The 20,761-nt window shown below is 40.5% G+C and overlaps 1 protein-coding gene across 4 annotated transcripts in view; it reads left to right on the forward strand.

Annotated features, from left to right (window-relative positions):
• LOC149867628 (von Willebrand factor D and EGF domain-containing protein-like) overlaps positions 1 to 20,761 on the forward strand; it is a 350,434-nt gene that overhangs the window by 223,860 nt on the left and 105,813 nt on the right. For all 4 annotated transcript variants that reach the window (XM_090045830.1, XM_090045828.1, XM_090045829.1 and 1 more), the window contains exons 15-20: positions 325 to 429; positions 3,103 to 3,217; positions 9,532 to 9,782; positions 10,999 to 11,218; positions 17,693 to 17,830; positions 20,405 to 20,557. In XM_090045830.1, the coding sequence (XP_089901956.1) occupies positions 325 to 429; positions 3,103 to 3,217; positions 9,532 to 9,782; positions 10,999 to 11,218; positions 17,693 to 17,830; positions 20,405 to 20,557 (982 nt within the window). The remainder of the gene's footprint in view (positions 1 to 324; positions 430 to 3,102; positions 3,218 to 9,531; positions 9,783 to 10,998; positions 11,219 to 17,692; positions 17,831 to 20,404; positions 20,558 to 20,761) is intronic.

Below are 20,761 nucleotides of genomic sequence, written 5' to 3' on the forward strand. Positions count from 1 at the left end.
TGCACCATTAAAAATATACACGTGTTTTCTCTATAGAAAACATAATAAATAATACTTTAAAGCAGGTTTATTTGACAAAGTGAACAGCTATCACAAAACCTGGATGTCAGCTGAGCCAAAAGATCTTTTAGTTATTAATGAATGGTTTCCAGTTTGCAACATCAAGCAATTTGTTAGCTTGCAGGGAAGTAACTCACAAGTGGTTTAATTTATCTTGTTGGCAGGCATCCAGCTGAAGGGTGCAATGGGTTTCTGCTCTGAAATGAGCAGACAGTATCCATATGGAACATTATTACTTAGAATGATGATTTTTGTATCATTTAGATTACTAATGATGGCTTCCAGTACAGTAATTCCAAAGTTCTGACCCTGTACGATGCAGTCTGCCAGGTCTGTGAATTTCATCCAACTGGACTTTGTAAATTAAAGGTAATTTTAAAAAGCTTAAAGGCTTAATACCGATCATCCATCTCCTTCTTAACCCTCTAGTTCCCCTTTGTCTGATGTTTAATTGTCTTAAAAGAGGAAAATCTTTTTTATAGGACAGCTGCATGGCTAAAAATTTTCTCCTCTTTCTTTAATAGTCCCTTCTGTGTGATTTTTACTGGTTCTAGAGGATATAAATAGTTGACAGATTATATACTCCAAGGGAAAATTCTCAATATGACATTTACAAATGAACATGGCTGTTAATATTTGTCAGTTGAAAATATTCAGGAAATCGGAGACAATTGGGAAACTGATGGACAACATTCTCTCAGCCTCAAAAGATTTCTAACTTCCTTCTGAATGTTTAGCTGCTTTGTGAGCAGTAGGTAAACTAAGGTATGTACTAAATACAGTTTGGCCATGCAGAGACACCATTAAGACAACATAGGATATCCTAGCTTACATTAAATCTCTCCAAGAAGAGATATATAGCATCATGACAGATTCAAAACTGTAATCAAAGTCTAATGCTACATTTTAAAGCGCCCACACCGGGGAAGTGCCTAGAGAGCATTCTACCCCTTTGTTTTCTTGAGAACTCTAATGAATTACCTGTTAGTATGACCTCCTTGAAATACCTCTCCTTTAGCAGGGGAGTCTATTGAACAATTTTACTGCCTCTAGTAGGGCTTTAAAACACTCTTCTGGAGGTAAATTGCTGGAAATATTTAAATGTCCTAATGCCGCTTTTCTATTCTGATATAAAAATTAATAAATTATAGGGTGCCTACATTCCCCTTGTATAAAGTAAGGCTCACGCAGGTAAATTCTCTCCTCGCTCCATTTGCCTTGTTCTCATTAACACTAATAGGAAAATATGATCTTCGGAGTAGCACTGAAAATTGCTCTTGTAACACTGCACCTTTTACCATGTTAAAATGAAAATTCACATCTTTCAATTTGAGTCAGTAACTACAGTTATTAACAGGCCCAATTCAACACAAAACACTTAGCTTTCTGATTACCAGAATCAGAGCAGAAACAGTAAAATCAAAGCACATTGTAGGTGATACTATTTCTTAATTTTTTTCCTTCATTCATTCTTTTTTTTTTTGAAACCCTAAAGTACATACATTTTGCAAGAGGCAGGAACTCCCTAGATTATAATAATTCCTGTTCTAAGGCGTGCTAAAAGCTATTTGATCTTGGCTACCAATTGCATCAAACCAGATTCTAATTAGCCCTTTTATAACATTTTTTTTTAGCACCTCAATTGCTTTCAGGAAAGGTGTTTCAATGAGAGGATATTTTATACAAGGCCATTTCACATTTTTTGTGCTCCTCTTTTATGGAACCTATTCCTCACCACATTATCACTTCAGAAAAGTATCTTCTTTTTTTTACCAGAATCAAGTCTAATTGCCTTGAAAACAACAATGGTAAAATTGTATTAATCTCCAAATTATAATGGCTGAGCTCCATGTTGTTCTTTCATTTTAGGCTACTATACAAAAGTACTTTCAGATCCTTTACTTTATATAATACTCCCAAGATATGTAAAATAATATCTGGCATGTATCATGGAAAAACAGGCAAAAAAGGATTGCTTACAAATGACAGAATTCATTATATGAGCCTGTCAGAGAAAAATCCCAGTGGTCAGTAGGACTATTCATCTGTGCTAGGCAAGTGTGATATAGTATTATATCTGGACTAAAAGCTTGTTAGTATGTCTACAGTGAAATCAGTGGTGAATGCAGCACAGAAAGTCATAGCCAAAATACCTTTAATTTAGCTAGCTCTGATACCCTAATAATGAAGCCTCAGTGGAATAAGCTTTGGCCCGAGTTGTACAACTTACTTGTGTGTTTAGCCTGGGCTAAATACATAGGTTTGAACAGCTGACACTGAAGTCTGCACTGCCATGATTTCATTGGTATTGATACCTCAAGCTAAATTAAAGTGAGCTCAGATATGCCTACAAGTGTTATTATCAAGCACTGTGATCTCATAGTAGATGTACTGTTAAATCAGACTGCCTCGGGTCACTGACCATCAGCAAGACTAAGGCTCCTCAGCAGTTTTGAAAATATTGCCTGGTTTTTAAAATGATCCCAGAAAAGCCTAAAGAGAAAATATACTTCTTTATTACTTTTTTTTATTTTGTGACATACTGGTTTGTTATTGCAATTCATTATATTTAAAATAATATTAAAAAGGACAGAAATAGTGAATTATAAGAACAGAAGAGTAGCAGTCCGCAATGCCAAATAGGTTATTTTTTCAGGCAGCCTCCCTTTTTTGTCTTGATGAAGCTTACGTTCGAGAGTTCCCAAGTAATCACCATATTAGCAATCATGGCTGGTAGTAATAATCACATGCAATATGTAAGCAATTTAATGGGGGAAGAAAAGCTGTGTTCTCTCACATTCATCCATGACAAGCAACATTACAAGTTGCCTAAGATAAAACATTCACAGCTACAAGTTGAAACTGGAGAACTCTGATGTTTCAGCATTGTAACGATACACTTGTATTCTCCCTCTGGGGAACAAAGTGCTAGCATTTAAATTGCTGCTATTTCATTATTCTGAAAGAAACAGTAGTTTAGGCTTATCTCAAGTAATTACTAACTGCTAATTTCTGTCATTTTTCTTTTTCTTTTTTTGGCAGGAAGATACTTGTAATATTGATGGACTTTGCTATGGCAAAGGAGATTCGAGCCCCGCAAGCCCATGCCTTCTTTGTGAACCTGACATTTCTAAATTCATCTGGTCTATTAATGAAAGTAAATAGATTTTTTCTAAGATTTACAAGCCAATTGGTGGGCATTCAATACTCTGCATATGACATATTACCTTTGTTGATTTATAACATGGTCCTCTGCTGCAATCTGGGAGCAGTGCCTTGAGCAGGAGTTTTCAGTGCACAAGGAATATAGGATTGTGTTGTTGGTTGTGGGTGCAGTATATAAATTACACCAACAGTCCCCCACTTTGCTGACACACTGTCAACAATATCAAGCAAGTGATGTGTGCTGCTGGCAACATCAGGCTTTGCTCCCTCTTTTAATTTTTGGTAGCCAAGTCAAAGGGTCTCATTGATAAAGTAAGATCTGCAAATGATGGCTTGGGAAACACTGCACTGAATGAAGAGGATCAAGTGTGCTGTGCGCTGTGATCACACAGCTGATCTGCTTTGTGGGGTAAAACACACATTGCCCATTGTCCCACCCTTACTGGTGCAGGACAAGGAACAATGTGATATCCCCACTTTCCCTCAGCTGGACTTTTTACCAGCATTCACTGGAGACAGGTCTGACTGCGAAGGGAAGAGCTTTTCTCAGCCCAGGCAGACCCATGATTGAGTCGGTCTGAATGGGGATGGGTTTTTCCCTGCCCAGCTGGACCCAGAGCACAGGTCTAGGTCAGTGGGGAAAAACCCTACTTTCCCCACCGAGCCAGGCCCATTCTCCAGGGCTGGCTGAGTGGGGACCTCTGATTCCCTGGCTTATGAAGAGGTACCCTGAGATTCCCTGCGGTGCTTCTCTGTAAATGGGGAAAGTAGGCAAGCGTTGTGGAGGCTTGAGGGGTCAAGTCTCCACATCACCTGCCTGGGGTGGTGGGAGAGTACAGGCAGCGCAGGCTGCTTGTACTCTCCCACCACAGAGCTAATAGACATCCACTGCCATAAAGCAGCAGAGTCTATTAACACCTTTTGTTGCACCACTGATTTTCCTTTCATGTAGCACAACAAAGGGTATCCAGGTTTATTTGCTCAACATTTCTGCCACCATAAATTTTTTTATGGAAGCACAAATGAAATGTTAGACCATGTCTGTTTCCACCCTACATGCAGGATTGTGATTCCAGGCTGAAACCTGAAAACACATCAAGAAAAAAAAATCTACCTGGGAATAGCATTTTATGAACAATAACTCCTTGCAAACTTCTAAAATCATTACTGCAATGCTGGACATCGCTAATTAAAGGGTATGATGAATCCCAAGGACCTCCAAGCTCACCTTAAGACTATTGGATTTTAAAGAGGAAAAAGCATAGTAAAACAATACTTTGAAATAACAATCTATATTTTTGGTGTTTTCAGCAAGGGAGTCTTACAGCCAAATACTTGTAGGTGCTACGTATAAACTTACTATACATGCCAGCAGCACCCTCAAGCACACTTGACTGCTCTAGGCAGTCTGCCTCCTAAATTAGAAACAGAGTAGCTTTCCCATGGGCAGATGGGCTTACTGGCACTGTCATTCAGACATGCTAATTAGCACATCTCCAGCGCCCCATGAAAACAGTTACATGTTTCCCAGTTCAGGAGATGGTTCATTGTGAGCAGTGAAGCATACCTAAGGACTCAGTCCATGATAGTGAGCTTACCATGTAGACATTGTCACAGACACCATGAGAAATCCCATGGTGTGTCCCCTCACCAAACAGAAATTTCATTACTCATGGATTACTGAGTTGAGCGGGGGTGGCCAGCTTACAGCACTTATGCCACAAGAGGTACAAGCAGCCTCTGTGCATGTCACTCAGCATATTAGGGAGCAAGCAGGGACCATGGCGGCAGATAGGGCAAGGGGCAGAAAACAGAGCAACAGATTGGGCAGGGAGCACAGGGAATGGAGCAGAAAGCAAAGAAACAGATGGAGGAGAAGGGTATCAGAGCATCATTGAGTTAGGGCATGGAGCTTACCACCAAAAAGGCTGGCCCCCACTGATGCAGATTTGTAGTTCTAGTGGCAATTATCTTCAAAGGATACAAGTGCACACTCACCAGTGTGCACGAACAGATTGTCAATATAAGGATCATAAATGTGTTTTTGCCACATGCGCTGGTTTGGAGGATAATTGTTTATGGACCTTAAATGCATTGGGTGCTTTGTAAACGTGGTGATGTTATAATGCAAAAGGCCTACTGGGATAACTATTAGAATAGCCCTGAACAGGAATAATCAGGAGCTACAGAAACAAATCATACTGTACACAGTCATCATGTGGCAGACATGTAAAGGGCACAGGAGTACTTAAAAATGACTAATGACCATCTAGACAATCAGTGTGTAATCAGAATTATATGATTCATATTAAGAGTCAATTTTAGTTACAGATTAGGGAATTGCTTAACTTACTAATATTAGGGTTGCTTCATGCTTTAGTGAAGATAGGATTTGTGAAATCTGGACTCAGATGCCAGTTCATATTTAAATTGCCCCAAAGATCAATAGTATTGAGATAAAAGGTTCAGTGTCAGGCCGATTTCCAAAAATTGCTGAGACATTGTTAGACAGGAAATGCATTGATACTTTATACTCGCACTTTTTTCATGGCATAGAATGAATTGATCTTCGCAAAATTAAAAACACTCCTAAGCTACAGTGAGTTTTAGGAACATCTCATTTTCTGTTCCATTGTGTTTGTTACCTCCTCTAGTAACTCTCCATCCAATTAACACCTTTTTGTTTATCTGTAACTGCATATCCATTGAGCATTTCATTGATTGCTTTTGGCACAGCCTTTATGGGCCAGGTGGTTTTGGGAGTTTCTGAAGTAAACGATAAATTAATAGATAGCCACTTTCAGCAGTTATGCATTGACAGCCTGCTGGACAAGCAACTTAGAGAGGTTTGATAACACAGCAAAGGCAAGTGGAGAGATGCAGTTAAATAACTGCATAGTCAGGCAAATACTATGGAACGCAACACTTGAAAAATTGATACTCAAAAGAATAAAAAGCTAATGCTGATTTTACTCCGTATATTGTTTACCAGAAGAATATTGCAGAACGCATCCCGTCCTTATGAGAAAAGCCCATGTTATACACCGGGCCAGACACAGGCATGGGCAAAGCAGGTGGAAAGGGGTCCTGAAATGTTATTTTTTTTTAATTATGATTATCATTATCGCTGGTGAAGTGGAGCCCGATACTAAAAGTTTTCCTAGGGCCACCAGGACTCTAGGTACGGCGCTGGTTACACAGATTGTACCTTCAAGTGTGAAATGAAATTAATCTTCCTGATTGTGGGGATTACTCAATGAACATCATAACTATGAATACATTGCATTATGTCATTATGCTTTTAAATGTCAATACATGTCAATTTGTAGGTCACCAGTTAGGCACCAAACCAAGACTCAGGATATTTGGGTTAAATTTCGAGCTCTGGTCATTATTTTATCTATGGCAAAGCCTCCGTTTCCAATTTTAAACGTGGAGATAATACTTTTTTCCCTCTCTACTTTATCTGCCTCATCTGTATAGAAGCTAAGCTCTTTGGGTTAGGTTTCTTCATACTTTCATATAACAACTCAACTTGATTACAGCCTCTAGAAACTCCCCATGTATAAATAGTAAGAACAACAACATGGCATATGACACTAGATTTAGGTACCCCTACTCATGCAAAGAATTCCTTTATTTCTCAAGATGCCAACAAAAATCAATGGACTGTTCAACGAGTCCATTATTATTATGTCATATTAATAGTATCAGAATCTGTCCAATGGGCTGGCTGTATTGTTCTTAGTGGGGGGGAGTTTCCATTTTTTTCAGAGCTTTTTTCCAGAGTTGCTCATCCATTGCTTTGTTAACCAATTTGAAAATTATATTACTTAAGAGTATACATTTCAGATACTGTGAACGTGCTGGTATAACTGAACAGTGCTGAAAGTTTTTATCTTCAGGACATGTAAACATCACAAGAAAGAAAAAAAATCTCAAATTCAAGATACATTAAACAGTATACAAACCAATGCTTATTGGTCACACATAGGGTGTTTGTACATGAGCTGGGAGGCTGCTCTGACGCACTGTAATTACAGCGCGTCAGAGCAGATTCGATTAATCAAGTCTGCTGGAGTGTGGTAATTACTGTGCTCCAGCAAGCCTCTGTGTCTTGTGTATTAGTGTCTCCAAGCTTCAAAATGGTAGCGGGGTGCTTTAACTAAAGTTCATTTGAGGAGCTTTGTATAAAGCACCCCCGCTGCCATGTTAAAATATGGGAACGTTGATACACAGGATGCTCTGGGCACTTTAATTAGAGCACATGTAAAAATGCCCAGACTCATTTGGTTTGGAGATCTTTTGTGTATGTCAATATATATTTTTCTTACATTGAGCATGCACATAAAGAACCCCTTATGATAATTAGATTGCGTAATTCAAGATTATCTTTGATCCAGGAAACAAAGGGACAGTACTAAAGTTCTGAAATATATTTACTAATTTTGTTGCACCTTATCTGTATAGCTGTAACTAAAGAGAATTTGTTTTAATTTGATTCTTTCTAGCTCTTCATAAGGTAGACCCAATTCCACAGATTTTCATAGATTTCATAAACATTAGGGCTAGAAGGGACCTCGAAGATCATCAAGTCCAGCCCTCTGCCCCAGGGGCAGGAAGTCAGCTAGGGTCAAAGGACCCCAGCAAGATAAGCATCCAAGCATTTCTTGAATGAGTCCAGAGTATGTGCCTGCACCACATCTGGAGGGAGTGTATTCCAGGTCCTGGAGGCTTGGACAGTAAAGAAATGCTTTCTTATGTCCAGCCTAAATCGGTCTTGTAGGAGTTTATGAATTCTTTTTCCTTGAGGCGCTCTGGTGAACAGATGTTCTCCCAGATCCTGATGAACACCCCTTGTGCACTTATAGGCAGCCACCAGGTCACCCCTGAGCCTGCGCTTTTTCAGACTGAAGAGTCCCATGGCTCTCAGCCTCTTTTCATAAGACCTGTTCTCTTTCCTCTGACCGTGCGCGTGGCTGTCCTCTGGACTCTCTCAAGCGTCTCTACATCTTTCTTGAATTGCGGAGCCTAGAATTGGATGCTGTCCCTCAGGACGTTGCCCTCAGCCAGCTTATCCAGAAGGGTCTCCTCGATAATTTTTTCGAGAATCTTACCAGCTTGAGGTCAAGCTGATTGGCCTGTAATTCCTGGCATCTACTTTCCGCCCTTTCTTCAAGAAGGGTACCACATTGGCCTTCTTCCAGTCTTCAGGTACTTCACCTGAGCGCCACAAATTTTCGAATATTTTTGCCGATGGTTGGGCTATGACACAGCCAGCTCCTTGAGTACCCTAGGGTGTAATCTGTCAGGATCAGCTGACTTGAAGGTGTCCAGCTTCTCAAGGTGATCCTTTACTAGATCAACACCAATGCTGGGTATAAATACGCCCTCATCCTGTCCATCCTGCATCTTGCTAGGCAGGGTGGTCCCACTGGACAGACGAAAGACCGACGCAAAGTGCCCATTAAGCAGGTTGGCCTTTTTCTGGGCATCAGCCAGATAACATTCACGCTTTCCTCCAAGAGGCTTTGCACTTGCTAACCACAACATGAGGCTTACAAGAATTTTCAGTTTGTTTAAAGAATTTGCATTACTTTAAGTCTCTTGCTGTAAGGGCCTCTCCTGGCCATTTTTTATAAGGAATAAAAAACACGTTTTTTCTGATTTCTGCATTCTGCAGGGCTAAGCTTCACAGGAGCATTCACAGAGCTGAAGACTTTTACCAATCCACATACTGGGCATGTACATGTGCATGTGTTGAGTGCCTTAGTGAGACTTCCTGTTTCCAAGACTTCATATTTCTTTTACCAAATAAGCAACATTGTTAGTATTGCAGCAGGACCTGATTGCTCCAACCAGGACCTGTGTCCCACTGTACTAGACACCATCCAAACAAACAGGAAGGGGCAAAGGGTCACATCAGCACTAGATTTATGTGGGCTAATCTATATAGGCATACACAGCAGCTGACAGTTCTGTTCCCCTATTAGACGTATGTGCCACGATTAGGCGTGTACGGTTAACACTTAAGTAAGAAGGGGGAGACTGTAGTGAGCGGATACCTAGCTGGACTTCCCCCATGTGTCTGATGCATCTCAGAACTGCAAAAGGAAGATAAAAAGCTGTGCTTTGTTATTTAGCTGTTAGTGATTGCTAATATGTATGGTGTAGTGCTGCTGCCATCGGTTTTCGCACACTTTATTCACCTCATTTTTATACAGGAAACACTCCAAACCTCCCCTATTAATGCACTGTAGAGGTCTGCACATATGTGATCACTCCTTTATTTTTGCTTTTTTTTAGACAACCTGCCTCCTGTGTTCCAAGCCCCTTCCAGCCAGCTGCTGACATTTATTGGTGAGAATTTTGTTTACCAGTTAATAGCAGCAGATCCTGAGGGGTCAGCTGTGCTATTCATCTTAGAGGCTGGGCCACAGGATGCCACACTCTCTCCTGCTGGCCTCCTCATCTGGAAAGTCGATTCGGAAGCAAAGCAGACGTTTGTGTTCGCTGTGTCAGATGAATGCAATGCACAGAGCAGATACTCTGTTGAGGTAGGAAGGGAACACTTGAAAAAATTGTTTATCATGCCATCGGTTTAGTGCAGTTTTCATTATGGTTAATAATTTGTTGCTGTCTTAAAAACTAAGACTTCAGCTATTTCCGAGTAAGTGCATATTATCCAGTATGGCAATAATGATCAATTAATCAAATAAATATCTCTGAGAACATAGAAACTATATATACAATGAACAGGAGAGAGTACTATTGATTGCTGTTTGAAAGAACACTCTTGTGGAGCCTGTTAATGGTTCATTAATCTGCTTTAAAATTCACAGTCTACATTTGGATCATTGGGGTGGGGTGGGGGGAAGCACATAACATAAAAGACCAGGTTTCAGCTAAAGAGATTATAACTCATTCTCAATGATATTTTAGAGGGTACCTTGCTTTTATGTCATTACTCCACAGCTTTGGCTTCTTGGCAGAGCCTGTGCATTGCTTTGTCTTTATTGTAAGGCATTACATTAATCCTGTGATAGCATAGCTAATAAGGTGGGATACCCAGTCTTAATACCAGAGCAGTTTTATTACTAATGGATCACTTCTAAAGACTGTAATGTATGACTCATATTCACAACCATTTTCCAAAATATTGGTCTATGGAGTTCACAAAGATACTGGAACATCAGCATCACTGCGGTGGGCGCATTAGAAATGCAGAGTTAGATTGTACAGATACGACGTTCTTTCAAATCTTTTCTTGGCGTGTACACAACATACCTAGCATCTTTAGATTTTCTCCCTGCTTGAGACTAAAGGTATCTACAGAGTGCTATAATCAAGTTATCTGCCTCAGGAGGCGCTTGTAAAGGTATTAGTAACAAACACTGTTGGTAGGTAGTCAGATGGGCAGATAGAAAATGTTTTTATTTTTTATTCTTCTTGCAAAGCTAAGGAACAAGGTTTACCCTCAGATATTCAAAAAACAACTGTTATTGTAGACAACAGGCTTTTTTCCCTTTACTTTTTATAGCTGAAGTTAGGATATGCCCCTAAAAACAAAATCTAGCTTTTAGTAGAGTAAAAATGTAGCCTTCAGCATGACATTTTATATCTAGAAAATTAGAAAGACCTTTTTTTGTAACACTGGAAAGTATATTGTTTGCTTTTCAAGTCCACACTTTCTTAAAAGGAACCTAAACATACCGTTCAGTTGGGAGAATATTCAAGAAAATGTATTTATGGATCCCCTTTTGCTTTATCCAGGTTTTAGTGAGGCCTTGCAGTTGCATGCATGGTGGAACATGCGTTACCAATATTAACTTCCCTCCAGGACTTGGTGAATACCTCTGTGTGTGTCCAAATGGATTTGATGGGGAACTTTGCCAGGAAAATATCAATGACTGCAAATCAAACCCATGTGGAAGTGGCACATGTGTTGACAGTGTGGACAGCTACAGTTGTAAATGCCCAGCTGGTTTGGAAGGTAATACATTGCTACTTCTAATTTCTATAGGTTGAAACAGATGTTGTGCTAAAGGGGTTTAAACAGAGCTCAAAATATCCACAAGCATCTCTCAAGCTGGCTGAAGGTGCTTCCTTCTGTGCTGCCATGACTTAGCTGGGACAGGTGTTATCAATGCTGGGGGAAGGTATATCAACCCAAAAGCTACAGCTCATTAGAATAAATATGGGAGGCATCTGGGGTTAAATTAAAGTAAATCAAGGTGCGCTGCCTCTGCTGCAAAGGAGGAACAGAAAGAGGGTAGACGTGGGAATGAGTAGTAGCCAGGTGACTTGCTGAGAGAGACAGAAAAGTAGTATGCTGTTCTAACGAGGGTTCATTAGCCATCAAGATTATTAAACTACCTCCCCTCCCAGTTCATAAATAGAGCAGGCAAATGCTTCTCCTTCTGCCCTTTTATATCCTTCCAGGACCTCTGTTAGTGACACCTTGATTAGCTTCCTTCATGTGTTCGCAGATCCGTGCCAAAATCCTCTCCTCTACCCAATACTTGGTCTTTTACTATAAGATCTAGCTTATTGTTTAGAATGACCATCTTTCATGGCACTGAAAACAACAACTATGGATGGTTACTCCTGTCCCAGAACCTGCTAATAACTATAGTCCATGATTGAGGCTAAAGGAAAACAAGAAGGTGAAACCAGCTTTGCATGCACTGGGTCTCTCGGCATCCCCACATTGCACTCTGCAGTAAAGTATTAAGGCATCTGAGTTAAGTCTGATGCTAGAAGCAATCTAAATGAGATGACCCAAAGCTCTGTGCAGTCTAATTTACCCTGCTGCTCCCTATTACTGTTCTCAGCAGGGTAAATTAGCTCCATGTGGCTGTGGCTAGAATGCTTCTGGTACCCTAAATGAGTCTGCCTAGAGCTAACGCATGCATCTCTACATTGCATGGCAGTGTGCCATGAAAACCTAAACCTAGGGATCTGACAGTAGTTCAAGTATTCAAGCCCATTCATTCTTTGTCCTCTCTATTCAGGTTGCTACCACGGGGTCCAATTTATAAACTCTGGAGCAATACATTTTAAGGTCTGTCTACATGACAATGCAGTGCTTTGAGGAGATACTAAAACTAAAACCAAATGAACCAGCCTCAGGAAGTGGAAACAGTACAGCCACGGTAATGTAGCACTCTACTCATGCTAACTATCCAGCAGGGAAGCAGGGCACATTAGCTTTAGGTGAGCATTTCACCAACATGGCTAACTGTTTCCAATACTCAAGGTTGCTCATTATTGCTACTAGTTACTCCTGTGTTTCACAAAGGTTACTAAATAATTTTCAGAGAGTAAAAGCTTTCAGTTGCTATTAAACCAGCCAGATCAAAACAGTTGTCTGGAGGTGCAATGTTATTCCAGATCTCTGTGGAAAGTATCTCTTCAAAGAGCCACAAAGATTGTTCACCTATAAAAGACAAGCTCACTCATGAGACAAGCAATATTGGCTGTTGTCCAGTAAAATATCTAATGCTGTACAGTTAGAAATGTAAAAGTGAGGTCAGAAGGCAACATGAGATCATTATGATTCCCTATCAGAGTCCCTCTCCACATGCAGGTAAAGGCACGATGGGATCTAATGCATGATCCACACAATCGCACCTCCTGCCATGCCACACGTGTGGCAGGAGGCATGATTGTGGGATTATGCATCAGAATCCACTGTGCTTATTGCTGGTGCAGGGGGAGCCCATGCAAGAGGAGTAAGTTGTTTTGGCTGGGAACCTGCTCAGCTGAGGGACTCCCAGTCACAGCCCCATGCACCCCAGTGACTGGGCGATGCAGCTGACAGACACAGAGCCCCCCCCATAGCTGAGAGATCACAACAAATGCAGTCTTCTAGCCCTGGGAGTACATGGAGGGCTGCCCTGACTAAGAAATCACAGCTACTGTTGTCTGCTTGTCCCAGGGGTGCATGGTGTGCAGCATGCTCAGGGTGGGACAGCACAGTTGCACCCTATGGATACCAAGATCTAAAGTCCTGCAGCTGTAGATGCAGGTTTCCAGCATCGCCTCACAGTTCCTGGGAGCCAGCATCCCACAGCTATAGATCCTGGGTCCTAGCAGCTGTGGGGGACTGCCAAAACCTCCTGTCCACAGCAACAGGAGGTTGCTCATGATGACATCCATGGGCACTGCTGGGACCCAGAGTTCATAGCTGCCAGGCACTGCTGGGACTCAGGGTCCCCTCAGCTGCTAGATTCCCAGACCTGGATGAGTCTGGTATACCCTGTAGCTGGGAACCTGGTCAGTTGGTGGGACCCCCAGCCACAGAGGAAACCCTGCTATATGTGCAAATTGAAGCTGGATAGCAACAAGCTATGAAGTTGGTACAGTTTCAAGGCCTAACTTCAACCTCATTGGACCTTGTTATGGCATGATAGGTACGTTGCACATATAGCTAGTGTCAAGGTAATTGCACAATTATCCAGTCCATTGCACAATGTGTAGAGGGGGCCCATTAGAAGCCTCACTTGAGTTTAAGAGGCAAGAAGTCTCTACTTTAAAATAAAGCCAATGAATAGATTTGACTAAATCCTTAGGAAGACAGAAATCAACCCGTAACAATTCCTAACAACTCTTCCCCCTCATTCTCTCTTTCAGCAATTTATTCACTCCCCTTTTCTGTTTTCTAACAACTAACCCAAATTTGGACACACTGGGCAAATGATATACTAATCCAAATTTCCCTACTTGCAAAACTGGTACAGGAATAAAGCAAGATGTTTCTTGCTTAGACTGGTTAGCTGATATTTTTGAAACTAAGATGCAGTCTCAGATTTTCTTCCCTGGTATTAAAGATCTGAGTAGGAAAGGATACATATATTGATCCTCTCACATGGAATTAGCTTTGTCACCTACCTTCAAAGTAATACATTCAGTGGGAAAGATGACCATCAGACCTCAGCATGAGGTGCTATTAAATACTAAAGAACCACAGCAGATTATTTGAAAAAAAAAGAAGGGTGGACATAAGTAATATACTAACACCATAAAATTAAATATAGGATTACTAAAGTGCATAAGTGAGAATCCCATAATCCAAAACAAGTAAGTCATCATCATGGGGTACTGGATGAATTCCATTGAGTAATTAACTTAATCAGCATTAAGTTGACTATTATTTTAATATCTTTACTTATCATGAAAAAGATGTACCAAAACAGTTATAAAGCAATTTCCAGGTGATACAAAATGAAGGATTTGTGTAATTCATTGGGGGAGAGAGAACAGTCTTAACCAAATTTATTCATAGGGACACATTCATGCAGCTTCTTTTTCATCGTCTGAGATTTCTGAATTGCCCTTTGGAAGTATCTGACCTTCCCCACTGCCTGCATAGTGAGGCAAGGTACCTAAGTCTCTTTCCTTGAATCATCTGCTGGAGCTGGACAATTTATTATGCCTAAATCGGAGGTGTCTGAAGTGTCTTTCTGGATCTTGTTTTAGATAACTAACAATTCTTGTCCATCTCTTATCTTCTCTGGGCCCACTTCTGATGATATGTGACTGGCATTAATGAGGAGTAATTCTATTTAAGGCAGTGGACCTGATTCCTTACTTAGTTGTACCCATCTTCATATAGAAAATCAGGCCCATCCATGTCAAATAGTAGATCAGAATCAAGGCCTATTATTCCAAGTGGAACAGTGTAGTATCAACATCAGTTTATTGTTCATAAATCCACAAGAAGTATTTTCAATATAATTCAGCATAGCTTTCACTTTTTGTTGTTGTTGCAAAAACAGTAAAGGGAATAATATCTGATGCTTGATAACAACACGGTTGATAGTAACAGGTTGCTATAACATGACTCTGAAGCCGTGAGTATATTATACTAAATGATGAAGGAAACTTTGGGTTTTCTTTAACCATTAATTTCTGGTCTATTTAGATAAAATATGCATTGTTTTTTCTCTGTACTTTCCAGACACAAAGTACTAAATGCAAGAAACAATAACATAAAGAAATGAGTGAGTGAAACAGGAATGCATCTCCATGTTTTAATAGCGGGTGAAAAATTATGAGCAAGTGGAGCTGAAAGCCAGCTGGGAGGTAGATTATTTTACTTCAGGGCAGGTTCTGTGACAACAATAAAAGCTCATCCTTGATGTTGTGTTTATGTCTCAATTCCCCAGAAAGCCATCAATAATCTAATGAGAAGGCAATGCTATGCTGCTCAAGTGACAACACCATTTCAGCATCAAATCTTTACAAATGATAGTGAGCAGGTAGTAGAAACAAAACGTTAACTCTTTTGAGAGTTTCTCAAATGCCATCTCTAGAGAAGAAACTTTCCAAACACGGAATGCATTGCTAAGTAGCAGCAGTCCAGATGAATCATAAGTGTGCATCCCTATGAGCCTGAGTGAAGAAGAGAATAGGGAAGTAAGAGGAAGTAACAATGGGAATAGGAACTGGGCAGAAGCTATTGCAAAGTATGAGGAAAAGGTGCGACGAGCTAGTAATAATTCTTTGAATTTCTATAGTGCCTGCTACTGAGAATCGTAATACCCTTTGCAAACATTAATTCATTTGCCTTCCATACCAATAAGAAAGTACTCTATTATCTTTGCTCTATGGATGGCAAAACTAATATCAATATCAAATAACCAGGTATAAAGCCTAGGTAATCCATCCTTAAGAACAGTATCATAACTGTTCTTAATCATAAAACCATTCTTAACCTTCACTGTGGATTCAATTATAAATGTAAAATTAGAAAAGCAATTTTTAAATTAAGGAGTTATAATTTCATTCTATGGTTCAAGTAATGGAAAAACCTAAGTTGCTCTCATTGTATAAAATATCCCAAGAATCCCTCAATGAGATTACAGTTTATAACTGTATATTATTTATTCCACAGTAGGTTTAAAAGCACAGTTACAAAATCCATTTCTGCTTTCCTAGCTGTGTTACTCTTCTGCAAGTACAAAGAACAGATATTCCCCTCTAAAAGGTCTGTGAAAATGTTTCTGTCCAGAGACGGGGAGCAGAGTTTGCACATCTATAATAGGACTTTCAGTCTCCAGACCTGAAAATCTCAGGAGATCCAGCTAAGACTGGATTAAAGTGTATGAGGGTGTTTCAGAAAGTAGCAGCAATTTTAAAACGAGATCATTTTGTGTGCAATGATCCACATTTGCCAGACCATGTCACTTCTTTACATAGTGCATTTGGCAATGCTGCCGTTAGCATTACTCACTGCTGTGTAGTGTCCCACTCATTGCACATAAAAATGTTTTATTTCAAAAATGCCATTTCTTTATGAAACACCCTTGTGCTATTGTTATTGTTATTTATATCACTGCAATGCCATGAGGCACCAGTCAAGACTGAAGCTGCATTGTGTACCACACCAGCTGAGGGACCAAACAGGACACAGTCAGTCTCACACAGCTCTCAGTCCTACCATTTCGACTACTTTTCCCTTTTCCCTAAGCCCATTTTAATACTATAGGTCTTCAAGATACTCCTTGTAAACGTCATCTACATTATTCATCCTGAGATTTTCAGATACTATTTTTAAATCAAATTATTTTACCAGTGATATTAATCTGTGTGTGTTGATATATATCGACATATGTGTGTTGATTGATATTAATATTTTCATTTCACTTGTTTGTTTGCTTTTTGCAGCTTTCTTGGCATGAATGATGTCCCCAGACTTTTCAGTACTTTGCTTAGACATGGTCAATTTAACCTTACAGCACGCAACTCTGCATTTAGGTTCATGCACTAGCCCAGTGATTTAAATCTGGGGTTGCAAATATTTACAGGAATACTTGAGGTTTTTTAAGTCTTACTATTGGTTATGTAATAAAAGAGGAAAGTCTGCGGGTCTTAGGTACTATTGTAGCTTTCTTAGAGCATCTACACTCTGGCCTAAACTTGCTCTAAGAGTGTTCCCGTAAATCGTACTATAGTAGACAAGGCTGACAAATTCAAAAACCCATTATTTTGTAAGTTTTGCCTCTAACCAAACCCTATCAGGTCGACAAGCAATAAGCTGTTAATAATATATGGCTCAAATAGAAAAGAACAGTGCAATACATCAGTACATGGCTCTCAACCTTCTAAAGCCTAATCGGTGAGACTAGCTTCTTAAAATATATGACAAATATCTCAAACAAACAACACCGAAAAAAGCAGCAGAAGCAAAGACTTGAAACAAAAGGAATTTATTTCTTTAACCTGTCTAAAGATTTTTTTTACAAGAAGCAGGCTCAGATTCAACAGTTCTGGTGCTAATAATAAGCGGTGAGATAACAGCAGGTTTAAATGAGACAGTGGGGAATTTGGCACTAAAATGAGTGACGTACCCTGTAATGAGTTTACAGTTGAGAGGTAAGCCTCAGTCTACTTGAACATTTTAGCTGAGGAATAAACAGGGACTGTTTCCTTCTTATTAACCTGCTCTTTGTTTTTGCCACAGGGCTTACTTGTCAGGAAGACAAGAATGAATGTGAAGAGAACCTTTGTTTTCCTGGAGTGTCTTGCATAAACACTTTTGGGTCTTATATGTGTGGAATTTGCCCCAGTGGGATGGAAGGGGATGGTCGGTCTTGCAGATGTAAGTTTTTCGTTGGTTTTCACAGAGACAGAAACATTAGGGCTCCATTCTACTTCTGTTAAAGTTACTGGAAGTCTTGCCCCTCACTTTAATGGGGGTAAGATTGAGCTCCTGATAACATAATACATTAGCAGGGAGCTATCATATTATATGAGCGTTTATATATTGGTCACTTAACTATATTTTTGTGGTCTTCATTTTACTTACCAGCTGCATAACTCTTTATAGCCTTTTCCCATGCCATTATCATCTACATACCCCACTTCCATGTGGCCTGGTGTCTAGATCCACTATGTCCTTCTCTACCCTCTTCCACAAAAACATCCTCCATTAAAGCCCAGCCTGGATCACTGCAGAAACCCTTTCATAGTGCACATCAGCTGTGAAGGCATCTACATAAGATTGCTTTGCTTCTGCCTCCATGCCATTGGGCAGCATGGTGCCTAGCTAGGGGGAAACACACTGAGGCTAGTTTTTTTAATGCTGATTAGGGAGGGAGCAGAAAGCAGAGAGATCAGAAGGGGGCACTGGGCAGGGAACAGAAAGCAGACCAGCAGATCAGGCAGGGAACGGGGGTCACTGTGACACTCAGGGAGGCTACGGGGCTTACCACGTGGTAAGCGCCGTACCCTCCCTGAGTGCCACAGTGACCCTCACAGTTTTAAGGTCGTTTTGAGCATCTCCAGCAGTACACAGAGAACCGGAGAATCTGGCTTCTTTTCTCTCTGTGCTTGCTGCCTTACTGATGCTATTCATTAAAAAGAATATTTTGAGTAGGGGAAAAAATCATTACCATGTACTTATTAGTGCTACCAAATAAATTCAATCTGTGCAAAATAGGCTTGCAAAAAGTTTACTTTTCCTTACAAAAGAAAGCTTCTGGGTTTTTGTGTGTGTGCATGCATGCACGTATGTGCATGAAAAATTGACTTATAATTGATGAATCTTGGGATCAATACACTCTATATTGTCAAACTTATTGGCTCTCCCTAGATTTGTAACATTCTCAGATACAAATGTTTTCTTTACTATATTACTTGATCAATTCAAGTCATTGCAGAGCTGCCACTATGTCTGCTATCCTTTAGCACATTTCTGGAGCTAATTTGATTAACTGTAGAGGAAGAGATTCAATTAAATAAACAAAATTATCCCCTGGGAGAAGGGGGGTGGGGGCACGTTCATTTGAATTGCCATTCATTTCTTTCTATCATGGGACAATTTTAGAGGAACGTAAGAAGTATCGCTTTCCTCTAATGCTGAAACTAGGCTTATTGGAATAAGAATATTAGTATTCTCTCTGGTCTCCGCTCAGAACTCACTCAATGCTACTCCTTCTTCCTGTCTTCCTTGTACAGGTTTTACATATGCACACATTTACATTTCCTTGATTGAAACTGGACAATAGTTATTTGCTTTGGAACAGATTTTCAAATGGAATTTGTGTTTCCTAACCACTTCAGGGAATTTCCATAACTTAAGCAGAAAATAAGTATTTTTAAAAGTCTCTAATGGTCAGCTTTGCATACAAGCACTGTCATTCCACATTCTCGCGCACCTATGGTAGAAATGTCATTTGGCAACCTACAGGCTCGCTCATTTTCATATAGAGCTTTGAACAAAAGAGCCCCCATCCCAGCCTTCCATGTTTCATGTTAATCTGAATAGCCAAATTCTAATGCACTGAGTCCTGTGAACCCCTTCGCAGCCACATATCCTCACAGAAGACCACCATCCATATTAGTAGGGACCTACCTAAATCACGGAGGAAGTTTGTGGTACAGCAGCACCTTTAACCTTGCTTTTTTCGCTGCACGCTCCCTGTCCCCACCACCACTGAGCAGCCAATGGGCAAAAACCACAGCATCAACTGGCCAATCAGCGGCAGAGGGGGGAGGGGTGACATGACAAAAAGAGAAAGATTAAAGGTGCCTCTCTGCCACAAACTTCTGCTGGAATTTAGGTGAGTCCCTACATATTTAGGTGTGACTCTCTTTTAAGCAGAAAGAGTAGTTAGCTATGTTAGTCTGAAGTCAGTCAGAAGGCAGGGTAGAGATGCACCTTTAGGTTAACTGAAGATAGAGAAAGCACAGGTTTTTGTGAATCCAAGTTCAGTTTAGTTTGGACTTACAACATTGCTTTACCTTTTTTTTGTGGAAGGTTTTAGGAATTTTACTAGCTGGTGCTAGAATTTGTTTCATGGTCAGCTTCCGGGATAAGCTGATGAGGAATTCTTTGATTTGCCTTTACTGTTGTCAGAGCCAACCTGAGCAGGCTGCAGGGCCCAGGGCAAATCAGTTCATGCAGGGACCTGCCCCCACTCTGATCCCACGTGCCCAGGAGCCAGAGAAGCTGCCGCCACCATTGGCAGCAGCAGTGTTGGCGGCAGGGCAGGGCAGGGCAGGGCAGGGCATAGCAAGTGGCTGGATGCAAAGTAAGTGGCGGTGGCACAGAGTCCCCCAAAGCATTGGCCCTGGGGCGGTCACCCCAATTCACTCCCCTCCACCCCCAGGATGGCCCGGACTGTTGTTTACCCTCAATCATACCCGATGACTTCCTGCTTTCCTCTTGCAGCTGAGGCCACTGCTGACATTACAGAAGCTTTCATCACTGAGAATAATAAAGCTTCAGGTGGACTGAACAAGACAGAGGAGGAAAGACCAACACAACCCATAGAGACAAAGAAGATTCCTGCAATTAAGAACATTAAGATTAGCGGCATGCAAGGTAAATATATAATGTTTGTGGTCATGGCATGTTATTCTTTTTCCAATGTTGTAGGTTCTGTTTGAGGACCTTATATATTTTGACAATGTTAATAATAAACATACAAACTGTTTAAATGACATTATAACAGGATGAAGGCAAAAAGAAAACACAGAAAATGAAGAGGTGTCTATTATGACTAGTAAACATGATAATGATAAGGCA

The sequence above is a fragment of the Crocodylus siamensis genome, chromosome 4 (assembly GCF_052110815.1).
Source record: "Crocodylus siamensis isolate JL-2025a chromosome 4, ASM5211081v1, whole genome shotgun sequence".
Lineage (NCBI taxonomy): Eukaryota > Metazoa > Chordata > Crocodylia > Crocodylidae > Crocodylus > Crocodylus siamensis.